Source organism: Trachymyrmex cornetzi, unplaced genomic scaffold (genome assembly GCF_001594075.2).
Source record: "Trachymyrmex cornetzi isolate Tcor2-1 unplaced genomic scaffold, Tcor1.1 scaffold64, whole genome shotgun sequence".
In the NCBI taxonomy this organism is placed as follows: Eukaryota; Metazoa; Arthropoda; class Insecta; order Hymenoptera; family Formicidae; genus Trachymyrmex; species Trachymyrmex cornetzi.
In genome coordinates, this window is record NW_017299959.1 from 884,962 (window position 1) to 897,462 (window position 12,501).

The following is a 12,501-nucleotide window of genomic DNA, read 5'->3' on the forward strand; positions in this document are numbered from 1 at the left end:
GAGAGAGAGAGAGAGAGAGAGAGCAAATATATATATATATTTTTATATATAAATATGTATACTTTTCTTCGCACGTTTTGTTCAGTGACGGTGGGCTTTATAATATGGTTTGCGATGATTTCAATTCGTAATATTAATAAATAATACACACGATTACATATATCGTGACGATCGTATACATAAGCAGTTCTAATAGTTCTCTTTTTCAAATGTAATCCTTCTGATCGCATTTCATAGGAATGTGTTTATCATATATATAACTCAACAGGATCAGAAGATTATATCTAAAAATGCACATTCTAACTGTACAGATTACAGGATTGATAGAACTGGTTTGTATCTTTCTTTTTCTCATCAACACGCCTGCGATCAGAATAATATACACTAAATACTAGTACACATTAATTGCAAATATCTTTATACATTTTTTCTGAAACCCTTCAAAAACGTCGTTTTAAAACAACAAATCAATGAGAAATAAGAAATTTTCAAAAGTTTTGTTAAAAGTTAAATATTTTTATTTCGAACGCTAACATAAATGCAAAGTTAGAAATTACTGCAACATGAGTTACTTTTATTTCTAACTGTGTCAGGAAGACATCACAAATATTATAATTTTTTAATTTAGGTATCGATTCTGTTCCGCCGTAGAATAGCAAAAGTGACGCTATATTGACGTCAATTAATTTGATTAAGGTAAATGTTTCTCATCAAATACAATTAAGGACGAATTGAGGATGAAACAATCGTCAATTCTAAATGATATCACGTAAAGGAAAGAAATACGCCGCCACTGAACAACAATAAATCAGTACACTTCTTCCGCAATGCGTGTGTGGGATTTCTATCGATACTTTTCACACAGAATTATACACGCTTCATCCATACACAATACCATAACATAATATCGATAACATTATAATATCGCGCTAGTAACTCGCCCGCGAGCATTAACTATATTTTTGTTCTTCTCCCTTTAACTCTTCATATATCAGGTAAATATATATAATCTATTTATTTATTTATTTATATAATTACTTTTTTGTTCATTATGTGTACATGCATGTACGTATGTACGTGTACATGTATATCATATACATACACATACACATAGATATATACATATAGAATATTCCATTTTTATCGAATTAGGTATCTTATATCGATATATGCATCACATATATCTGTACATATATACACGTTCTCACGTGCAAATTACGTCGTACGCATAAATTTCATATAATTAACATTCCCTTAACGATGAGACCGATGCAACAATCGCGACTGATTTCTTTTTTTCTTTTCTCTTGGCAATCGGTGACTTAATTTAACGCCATATGGGAAAAGGACGGCGAGAGACGGAGAACGGATCTTGTATAAACACGAAATTTGTTCACGTGATTCAATTATTCGAATTCACGAAGGATACACATCGAGAGGTTTCGTATTAGAATTCGAAATGCTGCGATACACAAAGCTGTTTGTTTAAAAATAATATTAATCACAATTTGAAATGTCAACAAAGCTGCACTATTTAACATCTTTATAACCGCGTTTTACTCAAATGTGTGCATTGAGCTCACGCCACTTCTACGAACATCTCATATGTTGCTATGGTAATAACATTTTATAAGCTCGTTAATTATTTTAATAATTATCGAACACTCAAATGATTTCAAATTAGAAATGACATTATCATAACGGGTTACTTTTTAATAGCAACTGGTATCAATGTTAACGTAGAGCAATTATTCAATAACTAATAATTTAATTTAACCATTAATAATTATTAAATGTAAAAATATATTTGATGACTGAGTAATAAATCAAATTTATTTTCTGTCAACATCAAGCCGTCTTATTTTTACGTCAGGCGAATAGGATGGAGGAAAGCATGGAAGAAGTGAGAACTTTCTTCAGAAGTTCTAAAACAGAAGTTGCAAAACTTCTAAATCTTTCTTTTCACATTATTTCTCTGTGAATGCTAATATTAGCGCTAAAAGGAGCATTTAAAAAATTGGTAACTTTGGTTAAAACAAGATTGTCGTATACACAATAAATTGATAATTTTGGTATAAAGGTATAATAATAAATAAAGTTAAGCGTGTTAAACACCGATTTCTTCTCTTCAACGTTAACATGGAAATGGAGACCACAATGAATTATGCGAACGAGTTTAAATGTATTTTATCCCAATAATTGACGACGATAATTGGAATATGAGAAAAATTCTAGAGGGACTAAAGATTCAATTGACGAGTAAAACGATGCCGTATAATACGGATCGATTGGCCCATTGCGTTCCTTTTCATGTTATTAATATATTTCTGTTTTATTCATTTATTATGCATCTCTAATCATTAGACACTGGAGAAGCGATGATCAATATTTCAACGTTCTTATAAATTGAATTTTATTCCACATTCTATTTTATGAAACTTAGATTTTAATTTAAATAGATTTTTTGGTTATTTCGGAAAATCATTGATTATGTTTTAATAAAGTCTTTGAGAAATAGTCGAAAAAGTCGAATATGTAAGATTGTAGATAAACGTGTGACTAGTTTCGGAAAAAAGTACCCGAAAATACATTGATCCGAGAATATATTGACAAATTTAAAATTTAAAAGAAATTTATAAAAAGAAATTTACATTAATGTTTTTATTTATAAGAAAAGTCCTTGTATTAGAAAATTTCAAAAATTGAGATAATTTTTCATATTTGTATCGCAAGTTTAATATAACAATAATTTTATTAAATAATTATTCATTTCTGTAAAGAGGACTACTTTTGAAAGATTAAAATCGAAAAAAAATTGTTTGCTATTGTATAATTAGAAAAAGTTTTAAAAATAATTAGCCTTTGAGTACCTTTTTCCAATATCGATCTTGAACACTAATAACGATCAGGCACAAAGAGCAAGCGATATAAATGAAAAAAGTACATTTGATTTTTTTCTAGGATATGAAATAGAAATATTTTAGAAACAGTTTGGTCATGATACACACAACTCTTTTATAATAAATACTTGATTATTCCATTCAAGTTTAATCTACACAACTCGGAAAAAATTGTAGTTTGATCATATTCTCATTAACATTATCAGTTTGCAATGTTTTAATATCCTTACATTAAAAAATTTTTTTAATTAATTTTTATGTTTTCAAAAGTAATAAAAATAATATTTTCTCATTATTCACATTATCTTATTTTTATTTATTATAAGATATTTCGCATAGTGTTTAATTGATCCAGATAAAATCTAATTGAGATTGAAATTTTTAGGTAGAAATTTTATTTCTACGATTACTTAGTAATATTATTTCGAGAATCAAATGCCTTTTTCCATCCACATCACAAATTGAAAATTTGATTATTTATTATTATAATATGCGTCATACATTGACGTCACTTTCTCATAACCGCATTTTTCTACTTGTTTCAATTTTTCGTTTCTTAAATGTCCATTACTATTTTTTTCGATAATAGCTTTCTTATATTGTAGGAAAATGTGACTACACTAATTCAATTCTAAAACTCGTGAAAGAGTTACAAAAGATTTACTGAAAGTCTGATATAATTATTTGGTTTTCGATTTTGTGTCCCGACAGCAGAATTTACTGCATAAAAAGATTGCGCGGTTAACGCAATCTTTATTCTTTTTCTTACACATAGAATTTAAAATTAAAATGAATTATTTAATGGTTTTACACATAGCTTTTCCGCTTGTGTCGTCATGCATTCAGTTCCATTTAATTAAATCGACAAATCCTAATTTTATGGCATGGAAAAAAAGAGAGAGAGGAACAAATCATTTATCAAATAATCGGTCAAATAATTGGCAGAATCGTTCGCTCGTTCGTTCATTCGTTCGCTCGCTCGCTCATTCGTTCGCACATCGAGTTTTTTCTCGCGAAGACCGTCACAGAAAATAAAACGCGCCTGAAACCAACTCTTTTTCCTTAAAAACAATAACATAAGACTAGAATTCAACAATACATACGGTTTTTAATCGCTGTACAAACGCAGTTAAGGTATAAAAGTATAAACAGCTAAACATGAAAAGCAAAACGCCGTATAGAAGTAATTCGCACGTAATGCGTATGTTAACCAAAATTATGTGTCTAAATTTTTAAACGGAATAATCACAGGAGAGGACAGTTCGTCGAGAATAGAACCATTAAGAATTGGGTGTTTTTCTTTTTCGAAGTTTACTCTTTCTCGCAGTGTTTGACGTTCGAAGAGACGCTGAGATCACAATATTTCCAAATCGCCAATCTCTTTCAAGAAATTTCAAACAGATCTGTTTTCCTTGATTAATACATCAGCGAAAACAAATCATTTTTTCAAACTTGATTGCACTTTAGTGACGTAGCTGGATAAAAGATAATTTGCGATACAATTCTTGAAAAGAACGATTTTGTTGAAGTCTTTAAAAATTTAGCTACATACAGATCTGAAAATAATTTTGTTAAATTATCAAAACACTTAAGTATATATTGTATGAGTAATGTTGCAAAAAGTTTTGACATTTTAGCAAAATAACTTAAGCGTCTTAATTATGATTATCCTATATAATTATTTAATGGTTTAACAAAATTATTTTTAAATTTATCTAGCTAAATTCGATGAAGTTTTACGATTTACGGGTTATTTCCATGCTTGAGACATCGTTAAATGCCAACATTGCAATTAACTTCATTAGAACAAGAAGCAATCTGATACTCTGAAAGTCACAGTTTTTTTAGGGGATTCTCTTTCTGTATACGCTGATCAGATCTAGCTAAATTAAATACTTTAGCAAAACTGTTCTTTTCGTGTAATATTCTCCGATCAAATGAATCGACGAGATTTTTCGCCGCGTGAATCTTGACGAACAGTGCAATAATTATTCCGACAAATCTATCTCATTTTCTCTTTTCACCGTGGCAACTGCTAATTTTAGGTGAGGTGAAGTCTTTGCGAGAATGAAAATAATCTAAGAATATTCTAGGATTCGAGAATATATGTGTATACATGTCTCTTTTTTTCAGAATTGGAATAATCACGTGCTTTTGGAAAACAGTAATATCTTCATTTTGAGAATATTGTCTAAAAACACGCGATTATTTTCAGGATATTCTAGAAGCAGTCAGAGAATATTCTCTTATCCCTACATCCTCGATTACATAGTTCGTAAAACTTAATCGTACATCGATACGACAGAGCCACGTTTACATATCTACTTGTATATCTTCTTCCTCTTCTTTTCCGTTTAATTATCCACTTGCTCGCGTATATTATAGATTTATATATATTTTTTTTATGCACGATGGATATGTGTATATCCTTATGTCTCTGTATACATCTGCACTTTATCTATATTTATATATGTATAGTAACGAACAACATTAATGATTACGCATTAGGCTACTCTTTAATTGAACAATAAATAAAATAGTTTATGTATATAGCATACATCTCCTTGTATTCCACAGGCCGTAGATGCCCTTCACAAATAAATGTATCTCAATTTTTGCGATCGTCATGACATAAAACACTCAAAGTCGATAACACGAAATAATGGTCTGAGGATTCCTCTGCAAGATTATTTTAATTCAATTGCGATAATCATATATTGTATATATATCTAATATTTTCTCGATAAATGACATGCTCGAGCAAACACGTTCATTCAAATTGACCGTTTTCAATATTATACATAGAGAAACATTTAATTCGTATATTACAAATGCATCGTACGCTACGACATTGTGAATTACTCACAAGAATTTATGGTACATTTTATTTCGCAAAATAGAATATAGTTGACGCGTTCGCGATCAGAGATTTTTCCACGGCAATTATTAATCTATTAACAATTAATATCGCAATGAGAGAGAAGTACGCGAGATAATTTCTGCATTAGAAAATTTAAACGTCTTAAAAAATCTTTTAGAAATCATTTTATTTATTTCTTTTTTTACGAATATGAAGACGATATTCCCGAAAATTTCTTGGTCTAAATTAGCCTCTTTAGACATTCAACTTTCTCGCTCGATTCTTAGCTATTGCAGCAAAACAAGTTCTCAGGCCACCAGCCGCGGAGGCTGAGTTTCTTGTCAGAGGAATCCTCGACCACCAGGACGTATCACTTGATCTCCTCTCTGCTGGGCGACCTCGGTGGATGCGGTGACAGCGGCGTTTCGTTCGGATGTCTTTTCGGCCGAAAGCTAGCTGTCAATGAGGATATCCAACCGCTTTGTGAACCGTGATCATGCAAGGAATCGCTGTTGCTATTGCTCCGAGTGCTATCGATGCTCATACCAGATTTAAATCGCGAAAATAGTCCAGGTGATGATTTTTTTGTCGTCGCGGGCGAGCAGAATGCGGAATGCTTCTTTCGTGACTTGGACACGTCTTTGTAGAGCATCGAGTCTAGACTACCGGTATGAGGACGCTCCTCCGCCTTTTTAGGATCTAGCACGCCTAATACAGCAGCTTCCGCTGCCTGTTTCGCCATTTTGGAGATATCTTCCATGCTGGCCGAACTTCTTCTGATTTCTACCTTGCCGAGATCTTCTTCGATATCGCAGCAGGTATCGTCTGGATTGACTATAATTTCAGGCTGTTGATTCTTCGAACGAACATCTATTTCATGGAACTCGATGTCCAAAGTTTGTCGAGTCTTCGTTTCCTTCAAGCTTTGCGACTTGCCCTCGGGGTTTGACAAGTTTCTGCGGTGCTTGGAAAACGAACGGGAGCCAGAACCGGCTGCCGGTAAAACCTCCAAAGAAGTGGACGATCTCTTCTCTTTAGCGAATACCGTTCGCCAGCTCTTATTTTTACTATCCGTGGACTTTCGAACCTTTGGCAGAGTCATCGCCCGTTTGTCCACTGATGATAACTCCACCACGGTTGCAATGGCTGCCTTGTTGCCGTGTTTTACTGAGGACTTAACCAAGTTGCAGCGTTTGCAAATAAACAACGAGTTGTTATACCTCGACGAGGTAGTCGTGGCCGAACCACTACTAATCGAGTTACTCTTATTGAGCATCTTCGAAGTATGCTTCGGTTTTGGACTAGGCGAGTCTTTTGAGTCGAAGCTCATGCTAAGACGGTCCGTAAAGTTCCTCAGTCGTGAGAATAGAGACTTGTTATTCGGCCCAGTTTTGTCGTCGCAGCAACATCGCAAACCGATCGATTCCCGACTACTGTGAGCATCCCTGCGACTTGATCTGTTTTCCTGATCGTTCTCTATGACATTGCTGGTTTTCCTTACATTGTTCTTCGGTTGCGAGCGGGCCTCCACCGCGACGACATTACCGTTTCCCTCAGGCGTCTTGCTTTCAATCTTGGCGTCTGAAATAATCGTGTCTTTCTCCATTTCCTCAAGGATCCGCGTGCCCTCGGCAGACCTCGCGCTCACCGGCGAGCTCAGGTCACTGCCAAGATTTTCGCCCTTGCTACGTCTCCTTTCGTAATCATGATCACGAACAGCTTTGACCAAATCGTGATTGTGATAATCCAACGAAGATTTTTCCCGGCTGCCTTTTCGACTGCCAGGATAGCTCTTCCGACCGGACGTCGGGCCGGTCAGTGTGCCCTCCGTAGAAATTTTGAACTTTAGCGTCTTTTCGCTGATCTCTACCTCCGTGGCGGTCTCCGGATCAGAGCTCTCGACATTTTCCGCCTCCTCCATCGTCAAATTTTCTGTGATATCATCGTCGGTGGAACGCGAACGCGAATGAATTGTCGTAGCGGACCTTTTTGAGCGCATGCTATGCGACGATGTAGACTTGATAACGGTGGACGAACTACCGGTAGCGGTTGACATGTTGGATGGCGCCGACTCCCCGACGTCGACGACGCTCCTCCGATGATGGCGCTCATCTTTGGCTGCTTCATTCAGTCTTCGATAATACTCCAGAGCTTCCCTGACCGGTTGAACTATGAGATCCTGAAAAATAGAATTTTATACGGATTTAGTTATATGTAGGTAACTGCATACTGCTAATTATTTCCAGACACAGATAGATAAGTTTATGTATAAAAAGATGAAATACCTGCAACTCGGGTAGAAGTTCGCCGAGAGCTTCGAAGAGAGGGAGGAGAACTAGGCCGATGAAGCTAACTTGGGAGGACGGCTTGGTCACTTTATCGCGATCCATGAAGGGCGTGACCGGAAGACCCTCGAGTTTCTCTGCGTCGCTCTGCTTGAAGAACTCTTGAAGCAATCTATCCAGCCATGGTTCCGCGACTTCCATCGGTCGTGCCTCGTTGCTTATATCAGCCACTTTGATCAAGATCATGGACAACTGCGAAACATAAATAAAAAATTAAGTTGATCCGATTAAATATCATTAAATACACTTCATCAATTATTAAATACTTCGTCGGTGGATTACCAAATTTATGTGCGCCTTGCTAGTGTAATCGAATTCGGGAGTAATGTCGGTGAACTGGCCGAGGATCTCGTTGTGCCGGGCCATGTCGGTCGCTAGGATGCATCTTATGATGCCCTCACGAACTATTCTATACGTAGGGTTGTCCAAGGATGCGAGAATGTTGCACTCGGGCGCCTCCAAGACCCGGAATGCCACAGAGCAATGATGATTCTCCAGGGGCGAGATATCGTTGTAGCGTAACGCCAACTCAGTCCGCGCGTTTATTTGATAGATATTATTGTAGCCCGGATGATCGAGATCATGGCAAATACAGGAGACAATCAGTATGAGGACCTCGAGGTCGCCGATTTTCGACGGAAGGTCCACCGCCCAGGCTATCGCGTACATCTAGATACAATCAATTAGCACTGAGCCGATAACTCAATTCGATCTGTAGCTATAGATTAAAGCGTATTATTATACATGTATTTTAATCGCTTGAGAAATAATTTAATTATATTATACTGTAGAATAATGCAGTTAACGCCAATTAATAGGTGTAATCAAACAATTAGTGTAACAAACAATTAGTCATCGTAATTACTGCAAGATTGTTCATCACACTTATTATTATTATTATACATCTTTTCGCGTATCAACATGTAATTACAATCACGCTACCACATAACTGTTAATTGTCTACGCGGAAAATTGTGCGAATTAGAGCTCTATGAAGATGAAGAAATACTCACCATTTGCGCCACGCAGAAACAGTGCCTGAAATTGTGAAATGGCACCTCGTTGTAATTATTGTAGACTTCGTACAGGAAGTTCCTCAGAATCGGCAAGGGAATGTTGAATTTTTGAGGTAGGTCGAGCTCGACAAACATTGTCTGCAGCATCAGCAACAACTCCTCGTCTTCCCACTGTCGCGCGTCGAAGGCCGGCGAGCGTAACCACTCGCGAACGTTCGACGAAACCGTCACGTCACTGAAAATAATACAGAAAATTATATTTACCCTTTTCTATCAAGACATGATGACATTTTCATATTCGTAATATGTGTGTATTAACATTACTAACTAATAATTAATTTAGATATGTTTAATTAAGTTGTTCCGTTAAATAGGATAATTGTAAACAATAAGGAGCATACAGCCACAACGCTTGATGTATTTAGCTTACAGTATATATTTCAAAATAAAATTTAGTAAACGTTTCGGTCTAACATGTGACCATCTTCAGTACATTAAATTTAAATATTATAATTAAAATTAAAACATCCAAATGATCAAGATAAAAACTTGCTAACTATACATATTAAAAAAATAATATTTGTTTCCCAAAAGTTATAGTATGTAACGCCACAAAGTTCGTAATCGTATATATTGTCGCCGAAAAAGATGTATTACGCATGTAGAAAATTTTTTAATTGTAAAATATTATATATATATATAAAATTTTCTACATGCGTAATACATCTTTTTCTGCGACAATACATACGATTACGAACTTTGTGAAAAGAACCAAAAAAAACCATTAATAATCAAATATTATGTCAATTAATTTACAATACAATCACGTTTCGTCAAATGTGATTTTTAATATGCTCACCACGTATTCACTGATATCTGTTCCTCGAAGGAGTCCATAATTCTCTTTTAGTACTGCGTTATGTGAACTGATTTGAAATTTTATGTATTAGAAAATTTTAATGTTATTTAATATATTCTGTCGACCAAATCGTTATGACTACCCAATAGCCAGCATTATTTCTCTCGACATCAAGTTACCCAGAAGTACCAATTTCTATTAAATTATGTAAAGATAAGTTATTGTTTGAGATTCAATTATTAATATTTAACCAATAATCGAAGAATACATTTGTGGAAAACGTTCCGTATCATTTTGTTTATTCAGACTATTTTTCTGTTTCTTTATATGGATCATTTCTGAGACCAATCGTTTGTAATATGATGGTTCAAAGTCAATTATGTTCATATTATTCCAATCAATTTCATGATTGAAATCTAACATATGTTGAGATATGACAGATAAATTATTTGTTGGTTTTTTGTAGTCATTTTTATGTTCCTTTAGTCTGGTATTGAGTTTTCGTTTGGTTTGTCCAACATATGTACAATCACAATCACGACAACTTATTTTATATATTACGTTAGACCGGTCTTCTTTTTTAATAGTGTCTTTACCTGTTTTTATAAATGAACGTAAATTATTTAACGGTTTATGAGCGATGTTGAAATTAAATTTTTTAGTAACTGTTATGAACTTTTCAGATATTTTCTTAAAATATGGAATAGTAAAGTATTTTATATTACTGGTAGTTGAATCCAAATTTTGGTTTATTTTCCTTTCATTAATATTCTCAAATTTCTTATTGTGAGTTAAAGTTTTAATTCTGTTATTGATTGTTGCAAACAAAAAATCCAACGGATATCCATTTTCCAAAAATGTGTTAATTAAGTATGTTATATTTTTTTCGTGGAATTGTGGATGAGAAAGAAACAATACCCTGTCGAGCTGTCCAATTACTACGCCTTTTTTATGTATCAGGGGATGATTTGAATAAAAGTTCAAATATCTGCCAGAATCTGTGGGCTTCTTATAATTATCAAAAATCAATCTCCCATTCTCTATGATTAACTTTACATCCAGAAAGCTTATTCCAATATCATCCCCAAACTCGACCGTGAATTTAATTCTTTCGTGGTATGAGTTAAAGGTATCAAGTGTGGAAATGATTTGATCGTTTGGCAAAGCAATAATAATATCGGTTACATATCTAAAATAGATGGGAACATGAAAAGTGAGCTTATTAAAAACATTTAATTCTAAATCCTGAATTACTGTGTCCGCAAGTATTGGGGAGAGAGGCGATCCCATGGGCAAGCCAAAGATTTGTTTAAAGAATAACCCATCAAATTTAAAAAACGTCAAACTTAATATGATGGAGATAGCAATTTTAAATTCGTTTTTTGGAATTGTAGTGTTACATTTTATGAGATCCCATCTCCTTAAAATACTATCAATGGCTAAATCATTTGGAATGTTAGTATACATGGATGTGATGTCGAATGATACCAACTTATAGTCTTTATTCAATATTAAGCCATTAATTTTCTTGACGAGTTCGAAACTATTTTTTATGTATCCAACATTCCTTTTAATACTTTTGTCAATAATGTCTTTTAGATATGAAGCAAGATTAAAAAATGGACTATTAGTGCAACTAACAATCATTCTGAATGGATAATCTTTCTTGTGTACTTTGGCCAACCCATAAGATCTAGGACAATCCCCATCAGAAATATATAATTTATTATAAGTGGATTGGTCAATGTAACCTCTCTTTTTCCAACGTGTCAAAATTGTACGCATTTCCGTCGTCATTTTATTGGTGGGATCTTTTTCAATAGTCTTATAAGTATTTTTATCAGTCAAAATTTCATACATTTTTTTATTATAGTCATTACGATTTAAAATTACAGTAGTGTTACCTTTGTCAGCTCTGGTGATTAAAATGTCAGGGTGCTCTTTTATGAATTTGTTAAGTTCTTTAAGACCATTTTTGATTGTGTTGTTATTCAAATTGTTAGGTTGATTGAAATGCATCTTGTTTAAAATAGGAATAGTATCTTTTCTAATATCGTTCTTAGTTTTGTCATCTAATTTGATCAAATTATTCTCTATATGTTTAACAAACTCTATTGTTATGTTTTCTTTGTTTATAACATTATTAGGTAAATTGAATCTTTGTCCTAATTGTAAAATGCATTTAGAATTCTCTGGAATGTCAACGTTACTTAGATTTATTAACCAGTTATTATTGATTTTATTAAAATTGTAATCTGTATTAAAATTTTCCGGGTTGACATTGGTATTATGAACTACCGTCAAAGTATTAGCTTGAATGTCATTTATAGAAATATTGTTAATTTTAGTCGGATAAAAAATATTATTTAAATCTTTGTCAATAGGTTTCGTAATCTCCAAATTGTAATTAATATTTTTTATTTTTTCTTTCTGTGTGCGAAATTTTGCTGCTTTCAGATTGTTAATTTTTTTGTCAATATTAAAGTTTTCTTGATTCCATAGTTTGTTAAAATTCAATTCT

The 12,501-nt window shown here is 33.7% G+C and overlaps 1 protein-coding gene across 1 annotated transcript; it reads right to left on the minus strand.

Annotated features, from left to right (window-relative positions):
- Nucleotides 1-4,558: 4,558 nt before the first annotated feature.
- Pde9 (phosphodiesterase 9) lies at nucleotides 4,559-9,350 on the minus strand. Its single transcript, XM_018516512.1, has 4 exons — nucleotides 9,119-9,350; nucleotides 8,388-8,774; nucleotides 8,046-8,297; nucleotides 4,559-7,939 (listed from the first exon to the last, which is right to left on the minus strand). Exons 1-4 carry the CDS (start codon nucleotides 9,266-9,268, stop codon nucleotides 6,131-6,133), a joined length of 2,598 nt encoding a protein of 865 aa, XP_018372014.1. The 5' UTR covers nucleotides 9,269-9,350; the 3' UTR covers nucleotides 4,559-6,130.
- Nucleotides 9,351-12,501: the final 3,151 nt, after the last annotated feature.

Excerpts from the sequence above, each read along its gene's own strand:
- Pde9 (XM_018516512.1), bottom strand. The coding sequence starts at position 9,268 with ATGCTGCAGACAATGTTTGTCGAGCTCGACCTACCTCAAAAATTCAAC. Across the intron at positions 8,298-8,387 it reads GCAAGGCGCACATAAATTTG|TTGTCCATGATCTTGATCAA; the intron begins GTAATCCACCGA and ends TATGTTTCGCAG. Across the intron at positions 7,940-8,045 it reads AACTTCTACCCGAGTTGCAG|GATCTCATAGTTCAACCGGT; the intron begins GTATTTCATCTT and ends TCTATTTTTCAG.